This window comes from Acanthochromis polyacanthus, chromosome 15 (assembly GCF_021347895.1).
Source record: "Acanthochromis polyacanthus isolate Apoly-LR-REF ecotype Palm Island chromosome 15, KAUST_Apoly_ChrSc, whole genome shotgun sequence".
Classification (NCBI taxonomy): domain Eukaryota; kingdom Metazoa; phylum Chordata; class Actinopteri; family Pomacentridae; genus Acanthochromis; species Acanthochromis polyacanthus.
In genome coordinates this window covers 21,077,901-21,100,878 of record NC_067127.1, presented here as the reverse complement: position 1 = coordinate 21,100,878, position 22,978 = coordinate 21,077,901, and the positions used below count along the sequence as shown (strand labels likewise).

The following is a 22,978-nucleotide window of genomic DNA, read 5'->3' as shown; positions in this document are numbered from 1 at the left end:
TTGATAGAAACGGATCCTTTAATTGGTTCTTTAATGAGACAAAGCAGGCTACACCAGGAAAAAAAGCTTGTTTTTTTTTGTTTTAACAACTGCACTCTTACATACATTTTTTACAGTCATGGACTCCCTTTGTATAACACCACACAAATCTATATATTCAATGGCTTTTTAGAGTTTTACTTGAAAAAATCTTGTTGATATTCGGGTATTTGTCTGTCTGAATTGCTGTTTTTGTCTTAAAGCTTGAAGTTGTGTTGACTTTCCAGGACTGCCCTCCACTCACCCATCCATGTCGACCTTTGACCTATAACCTTCCAGGGGGAGAGAAATTCACAACAAAGTTTAAAGTTCCTAAAAGATGTGCTTGTAGTCCATCAACCTAGGGCCTTTGCTTTTGAAGAACATGCTCATCTCATCTTTAAAGTACTACGTTTTCATATATTTTTGCCACATACAAAACAGAAAAAAGTTCATTATATACATCCTCCATTTGAAACCACAGGTCCCTTTTCCTGCAACAGTAGCAAAGATTGCATTTGACGTTTTTGGGCCAAGATGTTGACCACCAGTCCAGTTGAAGCATCCGTATTTTGTTTACCTTTGGTTTCTACTCTAATCATGCAGTTTAAAAGAAGGAAAAAAAATCATAATGGATAATCATTTTTAGAAATCCTTCGAAGCAGTTGGTCAGTTCAGCGACAAAGTCTCACAAACCGGAGAGAATTCCTTTGAAATGCGGTGGTCCGTCTCAGCACGTCTATTTGTTGTGTCAGTTTTGAAGATTATTCTCATTGTGCACCATCAAAACACAAACTGCCAGTCTGCTGCACATCTGGCAGATTGAGATGGAACTGAAGAGATGTGAAATGGAGAAACAGTGGACTTACAGCTGGTCACGGGGGTCAGGGGTCACAGTTGGTGCTTCTTCTTCATACTGGCCGGTCCACAGCATATTGGCAGGGGTTCAGGTTGGACACGGGGTTCTGCACTGCTGGGTAAGCGAAGTTGGTGTGCTGCTTGGCCTTCAGCCGCAAGCTGGCCAGGCTGGAGTTGCAGGTGTCTCTGTACATGTAGGGACTGGCTGTGGTGGCGTATGGGCAAGTGGCGGCAGTCACCGCTACCGAGTTGAGCGCCGTGGGGCTGTTGAGGTTGTTCAGGTTGCCCAGGTTGTTGAGCCCAGTAGCGGGAACTCCAGCAACCGCTGAGGGCACCATGCTAGAGGCCATGTTCATGGAAGGGATGGAGCTAGGGGGGGAGAACATGGGCTGGGATGACAAGGGGCTTACATTCATTGAGTTAAAGAATGGAAAGCTCTTAGCGGAGAGTGGGCTGCTCGCCAGGCTCTTGGTTGCCCAATTGTTGTAGGAGTATCCTGTGTACATGTCATCGTAGGGCTGCATGAGTCCATTGAACTGGGCACCGAAGCCATTTTTGCATAACTCTGCCTGCTGGTTCCTCTCCCGCTTTCTCCACTTGGCACGTCGGTTCTTGAACCATACCTAGGGAAAGGAGAAAAAAACTTGAGTCAATACGGTATTGGTTTAACCCTCTCTGAACTCTGATACACCCTCATGAACAGCTGTGGCTCTGGTGAATGATCGGTTTGTTCACTGAACCCTAAGTTGCGGTCAATTACAGGACGGTGCCTTACATGGTAACAGATTGTGTGAGAACATGTGTGTGAACGAGAGAAAAAAAAACTGTACAGCATTTGTGCACTTGTGTTAAAAAATTTGCAGTTAATTTGTGATTTAAATACTGAAATAAATATAAATAATTCAAAACACCTCTACCGAAAACCAACGAGAAGAGCACTGAGATTTTTATTGTGGGCTATTTTCTTAGAAATGCATCTTTTAAAGTTGAAGGGATTAAACTACAATTAGGTAAAAAGATGTTTCACAGCACACTTGTAATTTAAGTTAATTTTATTTTGCGAACAAGGAAAAAATAGGACGACAGAGAAAATTATTTTAAAATGACTTTTTCTTCAAAAACCGTCAGGAGTCAATAATGTGTAATTCTTAAGCACATCCAGTCAAAGTAACCTAACCCCTCTCCAATACTTTCAGTAATATTGTGTGCATATGTATCCAGAATTTTTGAAAGACACAATGATCCCAGAAAGTAAGTTGAAGTGTATCTTCAAACAGTCATATTAGGCAAGGCTTATTAAAACTAATCATTCACTTATTTGAATAGTGAGATCCCAACGAAAGAAATGTCAGGAAAGGGCAATCTTCACATTTGTCATTTTATGGTCCTATATTTGGAGGATATGAGTTGGATTAAAGCTTTAGTGGAAAATCTAAATTGAGGGTTTTTAGAAATGAAAACTGAACCAAGTTTCTCTTGCGGGTAAAGTTCTGGACAAACTTTTGCTGTAAACTGGGTACAAAATGGTAGAAATGCAGCGTGTGACAGAGGCCTTATGGTCAACTGGTAACACCCATGTATTTGTTTTACATTAAAATCAGTTGGTATCAGATTTTTTATCTCTTTAATCCTCGTAGAACTTTTACAGGCCTTTTTGTGTTGATGCTCAGTTGCCTCTCTGCCCACTTGGCGTCCATGCTGCGTATAACCCAATCCCCTGTTATTATAGTAACAGAATGCTGTTGACTCATTAATATGAGTATAAAGTGTATGACTCTGAGTTTTCCATCCCACTCGGTGACAGCAGGGGAAACCCCCACCAAAGGACAGAAGCTACCCAGTCTTTGCTGTGACTCAGAGGCAATGCCATTTGAAAATTTGTGGAAGAGGTCGGACGTCAAGGTTGTTCTCATCTGCTGCCACTTTTGTATTTCTTCCATGAAACGGTTAAGAAATTGCAAGAAAAGGAGAATAAAATGCTTTCCTTAAAAAAACTGTGAAATATGCACTACCGTTCAAAAGTTTGGGGACACTGTACTTATTTTTTGAAAGAAATCAGTTTTTACAGAGGCCCATTTCCAGCAACCATCACCCCTGTGTTCTATTGCTATACTGTGTTAGCTAATGGTGTTGAAAGGCTAATTGATGACTGACTTTGAAGGCAGAAAATAAGAATAGCTTTCAAATGATTCATGGTTGGTTTGAACATTTAACATTCAGAGTTTCTCATGGAGAAAATACAGATAAAACACAGGCACTCAAAGCATGTTAGATGTATTTGGCGTACTGCGGGGATACACCACCATGCAGCCAACTTTAAAATGTGTAAAACTATATTTACTATTTACTATGTTTTCTATTATGGATTTTCAGAATCATGGCCCTTTTTATTAGTCAACTCTCTTTTGGAATCCAACTCAAATGATCAGTAATAATGCAGAATAATGGAGAATAAACAATGTTACGGGCTGAATGACCCAGACTTAAACAGCTCAACAATTACTATTATTAGATCGGTTTCTATGACCTTTAGTACAGACATGTACAGATATGTGATATGTACAGTACCTGTTTCTGATTCTCACAATCAGAAACAGGTTTGTTACTAACTATTGTTTCACAAACAAGTTTGGCTTTAAAATGAGCAAAATATTTCTAAAGTTTGTTGCAGTTCTTTACGATTCCTAAACAATACAGTCGACTGATTATACTATCTTTTCTTCTTTCATCTGAACATTTAAATCTTTTTGGTGAAACTTAAATATCTTGACAGCTGATGAATGCACGACCATACCATGGATGAACTCTTTTCTTTGACTGTCCAATATTTAGACATGTGGCCTTCACATCATGACATTCCTGTCACCCTCAACTGAGCTAATGCCCGGATTAACCTTCAAAGGGATTCCCGGACAGAAAATTATGGCGTGATTCTACTGAACTTCCACCTACTGGCCTCTGAAAATGAACCCTGCCAACCCCAAGTTCCCATTAAGTCTAGCAACCAAACCTGTACCTAATTAAACTCCCAAAACCAGTGGGAATGGATCAGTCTTTCAGAGCCCCTGGGCAGTTGACTGTTTTTTCTAGCCTTACCTGCTCTGTATCGGCATGTTAGCATTTTAACTGCTAACATGATTTTCTGATGTTAGCACTTAGCTCAAAACACCACTGTGCTTACGTATAGTTGCCACCTGGGCTATAGACTGAAACACATAAAGCCCATCAGCTATTTTGTGGCATATTTTGAATGTTGCAGTACATAATGTTAAGAGCAAATCAGACATTTGCTTTAGGGCTCTTCTTGGTGAGTCAACACTTGGTCCATAGTCCCTGGAGATTTACCAATATGTTCTGCGACTTTGATGATTAACATCAGCTTCCTAAAAAAAAAAAATCACATGAATCAGGCTGACAGGTCAAGTATTTGGGGCATGTCGGAATCTGTCTGCATGCAGGGATTTAGAAGAGCCAGTGATGGATATTAAGAGCAAGACAATGTGTAGTTGGTTGTCCTTTCAAAATAACAACCAAGACTGTGTGCTATGTGACCTTTCATCTGGCCAACATTAATTTGATCCATTACTTGTCAGGCAGGCAAGCGATTGTATTGTCATCTATCAGAATGTGTGCCCTCCTGCTCCATATAGCTACAGTGACCAAAATGCTGGGTGTGACATTTATGGCTTTTTTTTTCGTTAGCCATTTAGGGTTTATATACAGTACCAGTCAAAAGTTTGGGGTCACTCCCAAATATCATTATTTTTGAAAAAGGCAGTTTTTTCAATGACGATAACATTAAATTACCAGTAATCAGAAATACCGTCTAGACATAGTTAATGTGGTAAATGATTATTCTAGCTGGAAATTGCTGATTTTTAATGGAATATCTACATACGGGTACAGAGGAACATTTCCAGCAACCATCACTCCTGTGTTCTAATGCTACATTGTGTTAGCTAATGGTGCTGAAAGGCTAATTGATGATTAGAAAACCCTTGTGCAGTTATGTTAGCACATGAATAAAAGTGTGAGTTTTCATGGAAAACATGAAATTGTCTGAGTGACCCCAAACTTTTGAAATGGTATTGTCTCTCTCTGTTGTTAGCATCTTGGAAACCAGCTGTAAATCTGACATTGACCTCCATCTTTTAAGTTGGTTTGCTCACTTATTAGTCTGGTAGACATATAACATGATCTTATTAATTCTATAACAGCTTTAAACTTGAGCATGAATACTGATTCAGAGCCTTAGAAACAGCAGCGATAGAACAAAATAAATGTCACTCATGTCTCACTACATGTGTTTAAGATACCCAGAAAAAAAGAGAGTAAGACAAGCTGAACTGAAGGGTTTTGTCCAGATTCAAAGTTAATTACTGCCCACATTTCAAAGGTGTTTAAAAGAGCTAATGACATGGAAGCATTTGCACATTCATAGACCTTAAAACTAAAAACAGTGCTGTGTTTAAGCAGTGTAGGCACTTTCATTGATTGAGAATGGATTTTCAGTGAGGACATGAAAATACATCCAAGAAATCAGGTTGGAGTAACAGATTAAATACAGAAAACACAGCACAGAGGTTAGTAATACTCACACACAGGGCATTATAACACAACACAGTGACAGCTATTCTATCATCTGTCCCAATGATGGAGACATAATCAGCAGAATTTTACGTAATAATTTACCAGGAATTAAGAGTGTGTGACTGGAGAATGTTCTGGATTGTGTAGTGTTGTGGGGGTGAACCTGAGCCTGGTACAACTTGCTTGCAACCAGTCATATGTTGTTTGTCTGTGTGAACACAACCTGACCAGATGTCGAAAAATTTAAAGTTTGAGGGGGACTCAAAGATATAATGTATTAATACTTAACCTCCTGTTATGCTGTGGCTCAAATGGACACATTTTAGCGTAAAAAAAAAAATCCCCTCAAAAGTTGTTAAAAGTTTTTTTTTGTATGAAATTTATTCTGCTTGGCTTAATAAGTGTAATCAACATATAAAATGAAAGTTCATATATTTACAAATATTGATAGAAATGGCAAGTAATGGAGTTAGTAATGAGATATAAACAATGTTTGTTGAGATTTTTTGGTTCCTGATCCATGAACATCATTGTTGTTCCTGAGAAACGAACCTAACAGGAGAGTTGAATGTGAACTCCTTCGGGAGATGGTTATTCTCTACAAATAAGTCTGGCTCTCAGAGGAAAAGAGAGAAGTTTGTGGCCCAATTTTTTAAAATGTCATGATTTATAGCGCGGGCTGCACAGTGCATTGGTGGTTAGCGCTGTTGACTTGCAGCGAGAAGATCCCTGGTTTGCATCCCTGCCTTCCTGGGATCTTTCTGCATGGAGTTTGCATGTTCTCCCTGTGCATGTGGGTTTTCTCTGAGTTCTCCACCTTCATCCCACAGTCCAAAAACATGCTAAGTGTTAATCGGCAGCTCTAAATTGTTTGCAGGTGTGAATGAGAGTGTGATCGTTTGTCTCTATGTGCAGCCCTGTGATAGACTGGTGACCTGTCCAGGTGCCCCCTGTCTTCAACCTAAGTCACCTGGAATAAACTCCAGCTCCCACCGTGGTCCTAATGAGGATTAAGCGGTGTATAGAGAATGGATGGATGGATGGATTTTCAGTGGATACAAATGAAATTTTTGGTCCAGAGATTCTGCTGGAAAGGAGCTAATGGGCAGCATGCACATGAATACAAATGTCACTGCAAGTGTTACACTGATACAACATGCTGAAATTCCCATCTTTGTCAGCTGATCTGCAATTAGACCATGTACCACTGTCTTTCAGGCTCACTAAATTGTGCTTCACCCAGACCCAGACCTCCCCCCTAAAAACAGGTACTAGAATTAAAGCAGGGTTCTGTCTTCCAGGGGGACCACTTGTGTACCCACCCTGACTCGTGCCTCAGTGAGATTGGTCCACACAGCGATCTCTTCCCTGGTGCTCATGTCAGGGTAGCGGTTCCTCTGGAAGGTGGCCTCCAGCTCCTGGAGCTGCTGGCTGGTGAAGTGAGTTCTCTGCCGTCGCTGCTTCTTCTTCAGAGACCCATCCTCAGTGCTGGACTCATCCAGTTGGTTCTGGTGGGACTTCTCTGTGTCTGCAGACACACCGAAAGAAAACAGTTTCTGTGAGGACTCTAGGAAGATCAGTGATACTTAAAGTGATTATAGGACTGGCTAATGACAACAAAACAGTTGAGTGTGAAAGCTCATTCTTGACCTTCAAAGAGTGATTAAATAAAACAAGACAGAACAACAAAAAAAAAGACTGTAGTTTCCATAGTTTGGTACTAAACTTCATAAAAACGAGCAACGTCCATCTATTGATGAAGACCATGACACGCATTTAAAAGCTGAAGAAGAACTGACTAAACTGATTTTGAGTTTAGACTTTTTTCCCTTTTTGTATCAGAACAAGCCAGATTCTACAGCAAATTATAAATCTATTAATCATACTTATGTATTCCAATATTTTACAGCATAAATGTACTGCAGTAAAAAGTTATTTTAGAGTTCTTAGGGTTTATGGAAAAATGTATCCTTGAGAAGTTATAAATGATGGCTGGAATATTTTACACCTGAAGATTTATTCAATTATCATCTTCACAAATATATCTGGGAATAACATACAGCCATGGCCATAAGTTTGGACACAAGTACCATGACGCTTGTGAATCTTAGAAAATACCACAAAATACTGAAGTGTTTGGGTGATAATACACAACTCCTGAGAACTATATTAAGTTTCATATTTAAAAAAAACATCAAAAGAGTTTGGTGTCATTTTGTTATTCTTACCAAATTCGGTTGTGAAAGTAACTGCATTTTTTTTGTTATTTTCTTCTAATATTATGTTTTGGGAACAAAGTTGTTCCAATTGTTGGAATTTATTGATAATATTATATCCCTTGTTGATTTGTTGACTAATTAAACTGGTGCTGTCAAAAAATATTAGTTATGTTCTGGAATAGACATCAAAACAGACATAGTAAGTCATGCTGTGTCCAAACTTATGGCCATGGCTGTAGTTATGTGGAAAAGCAGTGAAACAAAGAAACCCTGTTAATAGTGCAACACTGGGTCATTTGAAGATATACGTACACTACTGTTCAAAAGTTTGTCATCACTTAGAAATGTTCTTATTTTTTACAGAAAAGCAGCTTTTTTCAATGAAGATAATGTTAAATTATTCAGAAATACAATCTAGACATTGTTAATGTGGTAAATGACTATTCTTCTTTTAATAGAATATCTACATAGGGGTACAGAGGAACATTTCCAGCAACCATCACTCCTGTGTTCTAATGCTACATTGTGTTAGCTGACGGTGTTGAAAGGCTAATTGATGATTAGAAAACCCTTGTGCAATTATCTTAGCACTTGAACAAAAGTGAGATTTCATAGAAAATGTAAAATTGAGTGACCCCAACTTTTGAACTCAAGCATACGTTATATTTGTAGAAACGCATTAACTGCCAGAAATATACAATTCAGTAGCTGAACATATACACTTACTGATTATAAAGAATGGTTTACATTTCAGCTATGACTGAAGAATTGCAAAAACAATGAGCCCGAGGCTTATTATAACTGCTTTTATGTACTTGTCAATATTTTAATTCTGTCACATATATAACTTGATTAAGCACAGCTCTATTTCTTATGTAGTATACACCATGTAAGCCCAGTATAAACCAGGATGATTACATGATAATGCTGCTATTGCCTGACGGCCCCCTACACATGCAGAATTATCAATAAACCGTTTGGAAGCAATTAATTTAACAACAACTAAATTGGCTACTGGCACATAATTCACATCAATTTCATTGTTTTCTCAGGTACCCAGAAGCCAACCAGAGATCCAGAGTTGAAACAATCAAATGGTTTCTGATGGTAAAGTGGCAACAAGAAAACAAACTGATTAATTGTTTAATGTGTTCTGGTTGCAGCTTCTCATACGTGGATATTTTGCTCTGATAGTAAGCTCAACACTTTGGGATTTTTGCTTCTATTTGAGGGCAGATAGTAGATAATACGTGTTATTTTGCACACTGAACATTAGAAATATCTACTGACTGTAAAAGGAGCTCCATCATAGATGAATCCTTACAGTTCAGATGGAATATTAGGAAATAACACAAACTGGTATTTTCTATTATCACTCATCCGTAGCAGGTATCAGCCGTAATATTATCTTGAAGTTAAATAAAACATCTTGTGCTGTTACAAGTATGGGACACTTTTACAATAGTGGTTTGAAGGACTACAGTATGGGAATCACTGTTAAATTTAAATGTAAGGAAAATAGAAACAGTTCTACCTGTCTTCATGTTTATCCACAGTGATAGAGAAAACAATCTCAACTTTTCCTTTAAGAAAGATGCAAAAAACATTTACGATCTGAAGTCCTTACCTATAATAAGGAAGCATTATATATTATTGTTATTGTATATTACATTATCAGCAATATTATTCCAATAATGTAATATACAATATATTACATTATTGGAATAATATTGCTGATACATGAATCAATGCGTAAACAAAATGTTGAATACTGTGGCTGGTTTTATGTTTTTTGCCTCTATAAATATACACTATACTTGTTTATTTAACAATTATCTTACTGTGTCACTATGTTTGTGTCTTAATCAGCAAAGTAGCTGCTGTTGTTCAATAAATGTAGTAAAATAGCACTCTGAATCAAATGGAAATAATCCCCTATATATGTAGTTAAACTCAAAACAGTAGCGCACAGTGTCACTTTTAATGCTTCTAATGCTGCTTCTCCTGCCCATAATTATTCTATTTTATTTGATTTCATTTACCGCCCACACTGTACTGTATATATCTTGCCTCTTTTTCATATGTTGTAATTGTTATTGTAGTCTTTTTTACGTGTACATTTGATTTTATTATTTGTTGATGTTAATATAGCTTATCAATGCACCGTCCAGTGGCAGCTATTTCCATTTTTGTCACACTGTTCTATTCTATTCTATTCTATTCTATTCTATTCTATTCTATTAAATGTACTTCCAGCATATAGTTAGGTGGAGTTTGTGCCCCTTGAAAGAAGTGCAAAAAGCTCAATAACAAAACTAACCCATTTAAACCAAAGGAAATATAATTGCCAATTGTAAATGGAAATGTATTATGAAATACATGTGATGTGTATGTAATTAATAGTGTTGTCTTCCTTGTAAAATTCAGAATCTGACCCAACGCATCCTTTACATGAACCACAAATTAGTATTCTGACACCTTGCAGTAGGGATTGACTCAGTACTATCCGATCCCGGATTGAAACTGACTGGATAATACTCTGAGATGAAGCGTCATCTGAAATCCCTCCATACCACAGGCTGGAAAATGACAAGCACGAGTGTGACGTTGCCAGGAGAGAATGACTGCGAACACTGCATTACGTCCAGAGATGTGCGGGAGCAGTGAGTGATTGCATTTGGCCTCCCAGCGCAGTGAGTTTAAAGGACCACACATCCATGTTATGTCTGCCAGGGCTCCACTCTGCCAGATCTGACTCCCGCAATTTGAGGACCTCACAGAAAGAAGTGAAATTAGTTGGCCAGTTAATCCTGTGGATCAGGCTTTTGTGACTGGGGCAGGTTGGCCTGTGTTTGGTGAGGGCTTAGCTCTCTGGGAGCAGTTCGAAATGATCAGCAGGGTTTAAAAAGAGGCTCCACAGGGCCACCGGCAAAACCAATAAGGGCCAGGCCGAGGCTGTTATCTGGCAGTAAACTGACACTGGGTAAGCTGTCACTTAAGGCCAAAGTCTATAACACAATACAGAGGAAAGGGCAGCCTTTTTTAGAGTGACGCGCCGACCAACAATAGGAGCAATCTGAGTGATAATAGGCCGACATGACAGAGTTGTTCCAGGTCAGCGTCTCAGAGGGCTTTAATCTGGAAAACAACTTCAAGAGGCTTTTAACCAAATCACTTTTCAGCGCCTGAAAAAAACACAACAAAGGTCAGAAAATATTCACACATATCAAAAGCTGCAAATCAAAACGATATGTTGGCCAGACTATCCGTTGCTTTGTCTGAGTCAGAGCTTTCAAAAGCAATCAGCCACAGTGAGGGGTAAAGTCAAAGTCAGGTTTTACAGGAGCGGCGGCTTTTAGTTGTTTTTTTCAAAGAGAAAGTTTATTATAATAGAACACAATCGAGTCGTGATTCTGTGCCTGGAGCAAAGGCGTCAACGCGGTGCGGTCAGGTGTGGCAGCCATAAATATCTTCAGAAGAACTGATTGTATTTTGTGTTCATTGTAAAGGGGAAAAGAGTGAACGTTGAAATGCATTGTCATGGTAATTTCCCCATAAACAAACAAACAAACATAAAAAACCAAAAAGAATAGAAAGCCCCAGGGGGATAATATAGAACTACTGTTCAGCGAGTATTATTCAGAGGGAAAAACATTCAAACGAGTGCTGTCTTGTATCAGAAGAGCCATTTTACAATCATATTCATTCTTAAAGCAGCGGGTAGTGTCTATTTACTGGAGTTGATCACAAAGGACTGTGGCCAAAATTGTTCAAAGACTAACGTCAGGAGTTTGCCGTCTAGGAAAATAAATAAAATCCTACTATGAATGAGAAAATGTAACTAGAATACAGAAGATCTCTGTGAGTGTGCAAAGGAAGTTAAATGTGCACATTTAATTTCTCACAGTACTGGCAATAGAAATCCTAAAAGATGAGCCTTTATTGATTCTGAATGGAGCCTCAAACATAATAATTTCAAAAATATTAAAATTAGCTTACAAATTACCTATCAATAGGTGTTTGTATGTGGGAGGTTTTAGTTGATTAGAATAATACTTTATTGATCCTTTACAGGAATTTACTTGTAACAGCAGCATGTTCACACACAAACAACCCACAAACCCAACAGAACAATCATCAGTATGACCACATACACAGTATATAAGGCAGAAAAATTATAAAAGTTAAAACAAGCACAACAAATAACTCATAAGTTAAAATATTAATGCAAATTACTATTACTAAGCCTGATTGCAGCTATTATGTATCTATCTTCTGTATATTGTAAAAAATAAAAGAATGTTTTTTTGTGTTTTGTTGCAAAAGATTAAAGTTTCTCGAAATCACATATGAGCTTGATGTATAATTTGTTGCTGAAACTTTATGGTAAAAGAGATATTTAGGACACAAAACATGTGAATTAGATACACTGTAGGTAAGTTAAAAAAAAAACTATTTGCATCATTTTAAATCATTAGAATAACCCACAACTCCAGTATTCATTGGGTTGTAAAGTCCTTAATTAATACAAAACAAACAAACAAACAAACGCACAGGGACTTCTGTCAGGAAGGCCTCTATGATTAGAATCAGATCGGTCTATAAAGCTGTGACTCCATTAGAGTGAAAGGTTCTTGCTTTTAATTAAGACTAAAGAAGCTGCAGAACCTTGAAAGCATTGAAATAGTTTGCCTATTACAATGTGGACTGGATTAGATTGGGTTACACGCACATAAACACACGGCCACTTTGCAGCAGACACACACACACACACACACACACACACACACACACTGATGCTGTTAACATGAACCATATGGAGGCCCAGAGACGTGAGGGATGAACCCAGATTATTACATATCATCCTCACGTCAGATCACAGAGGAGCACATGTGATCTCAGCGTGATTCTCACTGAATTATGAATGATCCCGTTTAATACACGCATGATGGCCGATCACGTGACCAAAATCTCACCCATGTGACAGCCAGACAGAATCCTTCTCATGATCATGACTTAAAGGCCGCTCCAAAACACGTATAATTACAGTCGGCTGTGTGTCGTCCTTATAGTGGACTTCTAATCACAATTCGTTCGCTTGATTTTTGAAGAGTAAAAACAGATCAGTGGAAACAGCCGACACCCGGTCAGATCGATCGCTCAAACGCGGATGTTTCTAAATGGTTTTAAAGTGTGGCACATCACGCCGACTCGGACGCTCATGGGGAGAAATACGTTTCGCTCTTTTGCAATTAATTTTCCTATTCAAAGCCGCACCGAGGTGGATTTGATTAGAGGCCACCGCCTGAGAGACGCGACTTCACGGTCTGTGATGGACGCTCGGCCTGCGGTGATTTATCCTGCGAATCTGCAGCTTTATGAAGCGGCTGGAGTCGAGCTAAAAAAAAAAAAAAAAAGCGAAACAGGCGGAAAAAGCTGTTCATAACGCCCACAATAATAGCACGTTTCCGAAATAATGCATTGAGTACGCACGTTTCTCCCTAATGTTAACAAACTGCTTATTTTAATTTGTGACTTTACAGACATTATTTATAGTTCTTTCTTTGAAGTTACTTTTGCTGGGTTTAGTAGGGGGAAGACGTGCACCAAAGGGCCGTGAGCTGGACTCGAACCCGCGCCGCTGCATTTGGGTCTGCATTTGGGTCGCCCGCTGAGCCTTCTGTGCTATCCGGACATCGAACTCAATCACAATTCTTAATATTTCCTGTGCATTTCATTGATCAACACCAATATCCAGACTGTAGCAGGCAGGGAGCTACTGACCGCTGGTGTCCTGGCCTTTACATCCCGGGTCGTGCTGCGGCGTCCCAGAGTCGGAGAGCGACAGCGCCGGGCTGCGGGCCTCACTGTCCGTCAGCAGGTTAAAATCCATAACCAGGCTCTGCAGACAGACACACAGGCACAGACAGACAAGACAAGTCAGCCTTCATCCTCCCAGCACTGACACCCAGTGACGTCCTCATCCACGAAGGAGCAAATTAAACACATTTGTTTGATGGTGGATTCATCACTTTATCCTCCATCTCTTTATTCTGACTGTGACATGCATCATGTAAGTGTTCTGCATCATCATGGTGTATTTTCTGTCATATTTCATGTGGTTAGCGAAGTTGCTTTGTTTTGTCACCAGGCTGCATTTGTTATTGTACAAGATTATTTTGTATAAATCCCATATTCTAAGATAAGATAATACTTATAATAGCAATAATATGTACAATATATACACAATATGTTGTATGCCTTATATAGGAAAAGTCCACTGTGATTCAGTTTAAAAATTGGGCTAACAACATTTAGAATTTTCCAAGGCAACATTTTCATTTCAATTTATTCATTTAACACCTCAGGGGCTGTCTGTCCAGCTGTCATAATCCAAAACAAGAATTTTATGATTTATTTTTTAAAAACTTCTGCCACTTTTTATCTCTACACATTCCTTTTGACCAATTTCCTAAAAAGACAAAAGCAGAAAAGGACAGTGTATCTCTGGTGATGCTGCAAATACAACAAAATCAAATTAAAAAAACAGTCATTTCCTAAGCATGATTCAGCATGTGTTGCATTTTGTGCCACCAAAGAACCCCCACCTCCTCCGTCTTTTTCCTCCAGAGACAGATTTTCTTCTCCATCAGGGTAAAGTATCCGTTTATCTAAATCAATACGGGCTCCGTTTGATGTGCGTTTGTGTGTATTCGTTTAATTTGCCGGCGCATTCTGTTTCTATTTTCTCTTCGATCTTTCCATTCACCCCTGGTTGCGGTTGCCATACCGATCCCCCTTTATAGGAGGCTGACATAAGCGGCTATAACAAGAGCTGCCCTGAATTGGCTCTATTCTGGGCTACACGGGCACTTGCTGTAAAATACACTGTGACATTTCCAAGCCAAATTCAAGCCAGAGGGGTACAAGTGTTGCTCAATGGAGCCCCAAAAATAGATTTATCTGAGAGCAGTTAACACCTCGGAAATGCTTGGGGGGAGACTGTCCAAGCTGACAGAGCTTTGGGATGATGTATGGCTTCAGTGTGAATAAAGTTAAAATACGACTTTATGTGCTTGATCAGATAAAAGCATGCTAATTCTCGGTGACAGCTGACAGCATGCCAAAATCTTCTCGTCATGTCCTCAAGTGACTTCATTATTATACCCTTAATGACGAGGTAGTGCCTGAAGTACTAGACAGAAGAGATAATGAAAGTGTAGAGTCACCCAGACAGTTTCATGTTTTTCATGAAACTCACACTTTTATTCACGTGCTAACATGACTGAACAAGGGTTTTCCAGTCATCAGTTAGCCTTTCAACACAATCTAGTAGAAATTCATTGTATTAGAGACAACGGAGAAGCATTGATGTGATAAAAGTAGAAAAGTACTGAGATTTGTTTTTGGGTGGAAAAGAAGGACTGGAGGTCATGAAACTAAGTTGTTTTTTGAGTGAAACTAAGTTTTGTCAGCCTGCCTCACTGGGCAGACTCTCACTCTGATATCTTGTATGTCATAGTGACTGTCTCTTCAGCAATCCCCACTGTATGGTGTTTATTAATAAGTTAAAACCTCCACAACAACAATGTAGCATTAGAACACAGGAGTGATGGTTACTGGAAATGTTCCTCTGTACCCCTATGTAGATATTCCATTAAAAATCAGCTGTTTACAGCTAGAATAGTTATTTCCCACATTAGCAAAGTCTAGACTGTATTTCTGATTCATTTAATGCTATCTTCATTGAAAAAAGTTGCTTTTCTTTCAAAAATACAGATGTTTCTAAGTGACCCCCAAACTTTTAAACTGTCGTATACATAGGGGAATGAATGGGGGGTAAAGGAGGCCAAATAACCCCAGCATTCTGCTGCCTCCCTTTTCTATTTACTTTGTATTTCCAAGGACATAAGTAAGTAAAAGCAAAAAAATTTACAGCTTCAGAGCAGAGTCTAAAGGCTGCTTTAGGCTTCAGTGAATCCATGTCATCAAAGATTTAAAAAGGTGACACCCCTCCTCCCTTCCAGCAGGACTTGGACCGTGCCTGTTGACTGTTTGGATTGCTGCAGCCGTGTCTGTTTTTATTCAGCTTTGCGGTTACGAGCTTTATACTTAGAAACAGCAGATTTAGATTTTCAGGGGAAGGCGTATTTGTCACCCCCCTCTCCTCACCTCTCCTTGCCCTGGAGAAAGAGAGAGAGAGAGAGAGAGCTCCCCCTCCCTCGCTGTGTTTCCCTGCGTCTGTTTGCCACCATGCCAGTCCTTTGTGTGCCAGTCACATGTGACTTCTGCCAGGGTTAACTGTGAAGCCTCAAAACGAGGCATGGACACACACACACACACACACCCATCACCAACAATAACAAATTTCATGAACTCCTGATTGAGACTCCCATCCCCTTTTGAAGCTGCTGAATTGACTTTTCCCCCCTCCAGGCCGGTTTGAACATCATTGTGTCCTTTATACTCGGACGCTCTACTTACATAGCATGACTCCCTCTTAGAAAGCAGAGGGGATGCACAAATTTGATGAATAACAAGTATCAGTGACAGCATTGTTTCACGTGCTGACAATTTGGACGAATTCACAGTAAACGCCTTTATTATGTATGTGTTTCAAAATGAACTTTCCTATCAAAATGAACCTTCAGTACCTGCCGAGTGTAATTTGCATACAAATGTAGAGCTACATGTACCTATACCTGTCTTATATATTCCTTTATATGCCTACAGCATACAGTATATCTGGTGAAAACTCGTGCAATAGTCAGAGCTTGATGGTAAAGACTCATTTTTAGGTTTTGTCTTGTTGTTTTATTATGAAATTTGTTCTTTTTTTCGGCTTCACACCCAAACTGCAAAGAGGATTATCTGCATTTTCATTCCTGATGTTTTTAAAAGGTCACGTTTAAGCAAAACAAGCGAGCCTGAAGTTGTCCGGTGTAAAGTGTCGGAACATCGCACATCCCAGACGTTGATTTAAATTCTATGAAAATGATCAGACATAGTTTGTGCTGTCACGTAAAAAAAAGAAATTGCAGAGACTTCCACTTCATGCCACACGAAGGTGACAAAATTCAAGCGACATTAACTCTATAACAGAATGATTTAAGTGGAGTGATTGTTAAATGGATGGATTTTTAAAGGCCCTGAATCAACTTTACAGCGTTCCAATCATCCACTAAAGCTGGATATTAAACCTCCCTGAGCAGATGTTGCTTTGTTCCCTGCCAGTCCTCGCACAGCTTCACATTCTGCTGCATTCACCAACTACAATGATTTCAATTTAGCACAGCAAAACACAAAAACCCAAACAATGTCATCACTGTAAATGATTGGAGTTTTCCTTTTCCTGACCCCTTACTTAACATTGTGCCGGTCACTCTGACAAAGCAGCATAATGCTACGCTAAAGCCAACCTGTGTTCTGATTAAAGGTTTAGCACCTTATTACCAGCTAAGATCTGTGACATCTAATCAGTGCGCACATCTTCTGGCTTATTCTCTTTTTGACAAACAAACATCAACTTAACCATTAGAATACACGTCTTTTTTTTTTTTCTCATAATCTTTGCTGGAGTCTTCAAAGAAAAGACTTGCATCTGGTTTTTGTTGAGCATCCATGAGAATAATCGCAGCATTTCACAAAAGATTAGAAGACAGGAAAATGGGTATTCTGCAGTCAGCCAGAGGCATCGCTGCATCCCTGGGAAAAAAGATGCAAGACCGAGGATAAGGTCAAGTCTCCCAGTGGAGAGATTACCTCAGTAAGCACACTGCCTCTGTGTTGTGGCTTTGGATTAATACGCCTCTGATATAGATTTGTGGGTTAAAGTTGACTCGTGGGTCAGAAAGATCAGTTTTCCTCCTATTCATAACCACGCAAATATGGCTTCATTCGGTTTTTTTCTGTTTGGCAGAACAATTCACCGCAAATGTCTATTTTGTGGTACCAAGAAACTGTGACCTTCATCCGTTGGCTTGTTTGAACAAAAATACTTCTATTTGTCTCATTTTGTGTTGACACTTTTCAAAGAGCCCTAATCTGACATTTCAGCTGTGCTCTGTGTTCAGAACCTGACACTGTCAAATGTTACGGCCAAATGACTGATCTAGCAAACATAACCAACCACTGTACTATCACCTCTACTGCAGGATGTGTTTTCTTTTTTACAATATTTCCTGAAAGGTGAAACTTTTTCATTTCGAATGGAGGCAAAACAGTTTTTTTCTTTCTTGAAAGAACCATAATTGAAAGCAATTGTAGAAAAAAATAAAGCAGCAAGAGATTAGGTCACCTATAGCTACATTTAACTCTTTGAAAATAAAAAGCACACCATCTGATGCTTGTTTACCTTCGTTGCAGACGTTGTGTTCGGCCGTTTCTCTGTGTTTTATAGTTAAAAGCACTCCACAAGCGGGTCCCCAAGTTGCTGTTGGAACAGTTCAGCCGGGCACCAGCCTGACGGACCAACAGCTGTCCCTTTGTGAGGGCACAGCCCAGGTCTAGTATCAGCAAGGTCCAGTATTTTGGTCAGAAATATGAATGTGAGCCAGTCCGGGGGACTATATCTGCTCTGGCAGTGATGGATGGACAGAAGGCCTGGTGTCAATGTGGTGCTGAGAGGCCGGCTGGCTTGGCAACGAGGGGAGTGCAGGTGATGCAAGCCAGTCATTTTATCTAGAACAAGGTGTCAGTACCCCACACCACACACACACACACACCCTTTTCCCTCCCCACCCCGGCCTCTACACACACACTCATCAGGGGTTCCACATGATTATATTTCCAAAATCAAGAGCCCCCCTCCTCCTCCCTGTCTCCCTCCCTCTCTGGGCTCAGTAGCCAACAAGCTATCAGAGAGCTAACAAGCAGGCAGTGGACTGAGGAGCTGACAGTCCCACCGATCACTGTTGTGTTGATGCTGCTGCTCCTGGAAACACATCACACACTAGCCCGAGCCCCGTTTGGTGCGGCTCCGGCTATTTCCTGGGTGGCACTTGTGGCGCTCCAGACAGCCACCACGTCCCTCTGCGTGAAAGCACGGGCTGGAGAGGCGCCGTGTGTTTGCTCTGACGGGGGGCTGCTGTTCACAAAAGAACGCAAATCAACAGCGAGATGAGAGTCTCCGGTTTGCATAAGCTGCAGCGCTTTGCATAAGCAGTCGCCCGTTGACACCAATCTCATTAAAATATAGATATCTGGTGATAATAATAATAAAAAAAATAATAAATGAACGAAAAATCCTCTCATTTTTCAGGAGATTGTCGGGTCCATCTGGCGGTGCGCTCGGCAGACTGCTTGCATTTCCACGGACTGCAGGCATTAGCCCGGGAATTATTCATAAACGCGTCGAGAATTAATTCCCGGGATTAAGAGTTGATTAAGATGTGTGTCACTTTGCTGTCTGAGAACTTATTAAGGGCCTCCTCGAAGAGGCGGCAGATGGAATTTCAGTCCAATGTTTGTAGATGTTAATTTCTGCCCTCCTATAACAACCATTTGCATATGATTGAGGCAGTGAGGAGCTGAGGCAGTCCTGCAGCTGAATCACTGAGGAATAATTGGCTGCTCCAACCAATACAAAGTCCTCAGCAGTAATTAACACGGAGCCTTTCCACATCCAAATTCTATTAGAAATTTCACTGGTGTGACTCAGTCTGCAAGTGTAAAACAACACCTGTAATTTAGATCACATCGTGTCACTGAGAGAAATAAGCAGGGAAATGGTGCATTTTAACACAATGAAGTGTGACTATATTGTGAACTATAATTACTGATGTACTTTTCTCTGTGATCATCTTAGAAGCATTAATTGCGCTTAAAGTAGCTTTGGGAGTTGTTTGTTTTGAGGTAAATAATATAGAAATTGTAAAGTGTGTAAATGCATATTGATGTCTGCACACCCCGCTCATCTGCAGGGCTTTTCATCGCCTTGTTGGTATCGATTTACTATAATTATGGCAGTTCAGGAAAAAGAGAAGTACCTGGTATGGCAATGTGTCTTCTCAATAACAAGAGAAAATAATAGAGCTATTTTAAATGAAATAAGAATGAAATATGTGCTATAATATTATGTTAGAGTATATAATGTGCTGTAGTTTTATATTATAGGAGTTTTATATGTTATATCATAGGATATGATGTGATACAATATTATATTATAGTGCGTGCATATATAATATAGTACACAATGGGCTATAATATTATATTGTATACAATATGCTATAATACTATGTTATAGTCTGTAATGTGTTATAGCATTATATTATAGGATACAATGTGCAATAGTATTATATCATAGTGTATAATGTGCTATAATACTATATTATATAATGTGTTATAATGTGTTATATTATTATATTATAGGACATAATGTGCTCTAATATTATATTATAGTATACAATGTGTTATGATATTATATTAAAGCAAATAATGAGTTATAGTATTATATTATAGGATATAATGTTCTGTAGTCCTCAGTCCAACAGACTGATGCACTCGTTGGGTGAAAACCACGAAAAGAAATATTTCCATCGTGCCTTGAGGCCTAACGTGACTTCATTAAACGCATCTCATTTTCATATGGCCTGACATGGCAACAGATGCAAAAGAGGCAATAAACTGAAAGCTTACAGAGGAAGTCTAACCTGGTGATATGTGAATTGATATATACATTGATTGAACGTGAAAGTTGTGAAAGTTTTTTCCCCCCATGGAAACTGAGTTTGATTTGAACTTTAGACCAAAATTTGGGTTCAAGGACCAGATAAAATGTATTCCAAAGATATGCTACCAGTCATTTACAAATATATATATAATATATATAATATAATGTATAATATATAATGTAATTGTATAATATGTCATTATTATTATTTATTAGTAGTGATAGTATTTAGTATATGTCACCATAGTTTAAATTTTGAAGTATCTTCAAACAGTGCTTTCGCTTTTTTATACTGCCAACATTTTTTTAAATAAAGCTGAACACAACACAGTAATAATTTGGTTCGGGTTTTTTTTTTCGTTTTTTTTTTTTTTTTTTGGAACGACTGTGTCAGATTAGGCCCCATGTGTAACACTGAATTGCCTTCGCTGTAACAGCGGGCCTTCACCGATAAAAAAGAAACCAAAATCAAAACAAAACAAAACAGAACAATTTTCATAATTAAAAAAGGAGTAAAAGTCTCTATTAAAATATACATTTGCTGGTGAAGACTGCGAGGTAGTGAAAGCACCGGGAAACTTTATTATTATCATCACCATTGTTATTGTTGTTGTTGATTTCGTTTGTGGTTTTAAAACGTTAATAAGCCCGGTGTTTTCTGAACAATTGTAGTTTGCAATGTAGGTTAAAAAAAAAGGCGGACCAGTGAGTGTGGAGCTGGATGTGTGTGTTGGAGGTTTTTAGGTGCGCGGCTCAGTTTTTGTCTCCTGTGGCCTCCGCAGCCACCTGCCGCCTATCAATTTCCTCCACATCCCCAAATATTTTTGACCTCCCACATGTTTTTTTTTTCTTTTTTTACAACGTCCGCCTGTGCTTCGAAATTTCGCAGAAACCGTATCGGATTTTAATCGCTATAATTTAGCGTAATGCTGCGGGAGAAAAACTCTTTATTGAGGTGGGCTTTGCGCAAATCGCAGGCCTCACACGGGGAGAGTGTCCGGCCACGGGACGACTCTGACAATTGATAGTGAACAAAACACACCAACATATAAGCGACTAAAACATCGAGCTGCTCTGTCTGAACAGAAGGCTTCATATGGGTCACTTCTCATCATCAGCGTCAGAATCTGCGCATAAACGCGCACCAGGAATTAAACCCGTCCAGTTAATATTTCCCTTGTTCTAATCGCTCAAACCTTGTTCTTGCAACTCTGTGCCAGAATAAACGGTGATTATATTATTGAAAGTTGAACATTTTCACCCATCAGACAGTTACTGAAGCCTCTCCTTTCCATCTGAGGCTATTTTGGCAACTTTTACCCACACATTAAAAACGTACTGGATGGATTCCAGCCGCACAAGCTGAGAAATGAAAGAGGGAAAGACAGTGCTGGGGAGAGGGGCGGTTAGTTGCACTTACAGTGGATCCCGGTATGGTTAAATTAATCCGTGGAAAAGGCAAAGAGCTTTGCTGCGGGCTGATGAGTGTCCTGGCCTCAGGTTCGCTGGTGACATGGACAAAGTTCCACGGTGCGTCAAAAACAAAAAGTCAGAAAAACAGTCTGCCGGTCAGTTTCCTTCTTCTTCTTCCTCCTCCTCTTCTTCTTCTTCTTCTTCCCCCTGTGCTGTCAGACATGAGGGCTGTGGAGGAGTGAGGCATGATCCCCATACAGAGCAGAGGGAGGGAGCAGGGAGGAGGGGAGGGGGGCACGGTGCTGGTGATAGAGGGGGGGTTGACTTCATGCTAAATATTGCGTGTGACAGGCCCGCTGTGGAGAGGACGTCCCCCTTTCCCTCTCTCTCTTTCTCTCTCTCCGTCTCTCTCTGCGAGCACGCGGGAGCACACGCACGCATACACAAACTGCACTCACGCACACGCGCACACCTCACCCCTCCCACTCCCACTGGCTCCATCTCTGTCTCGTTGCAGCCTCCTCGGTGCAGCTTTTTATTTACCTGCACGGTTGTTGGTAAGGATCGCAAAGCTTACTGCCCTGTAATGGCAGCTTTTTGGTTTTTTTGGTGCACATTTATTCATTTTAAAAAATATTGATTTTGTTCACTTTTTGGTTTTATTTTAGTTTTTACTTTGAACTTCGAGCAAATCTTTTTTTGTTAAAGCTGTTATTCTGAGCAGAAATAACACGTCTGCCACACTAATAGAGATACAATGTTTGATAGAAACAAACTATTGTGACACAACACTTCAATATTTACAAGAAAACAATCACAACAGATTTTAGATGTTCCTGTTGTGAAAAATTTTCAGGTTACAGGTCGATTCTGAAATAGTTTTTGAAATGCTGAGCATAGTTATGGAGTTGGAGTAAGAAATAATTTTGTGATGCCTTCAGCCTCATCTATGATCACTTATTTTTTAATGTTAACTTCACTAAATACAGAGAACAGGCATCAGCATTACTCTACATTTATGTTGTTTTTATTAGATGACTCAATGAATATAAATGAATGATTTTAGTGCCACAGAAATTGGAACCTAAAGGTGATAAATCTATCTATCTATCTATCTATCTATCTATCTATCTATCTATCTATCTATCTATCTATCTATCTATCTATCTATCTATCTATCTATCTATCTATCTATCTATCTATCTATCTA

At 39.4% G+C, this 22,978-nt stretch overlaps 1 protein-coding gene across 1 annotated transcript; it reads right to left on the bottom strand.

The window, feature by feature from the left end:
* On the bottom strand, positions 1–22,082 carry pitx3 (paired-like homeodomain 3). Its single transcript, XM_022194307.2, has 4 exons — positions 21,776–22,082; positions 13,470–13,587; positions 6,789–6,994; positions 1–1,499 (listed from the first exon to the last, which is right to left on the bottom strand). Exons 2-4 carry the CDS (start codon positions 13,576–13,578, stop codon positions 930–932), a joined length of 885 nt encoding a protein of 294 aa, XP_022049999.1. The 5' UTR covers positions 13,579–13,587; positions 21,776–22,082; the 3' UTR covers positions 1–929.
* Positions 22,083–22,978: the final 896 nt, after the last annotated feature.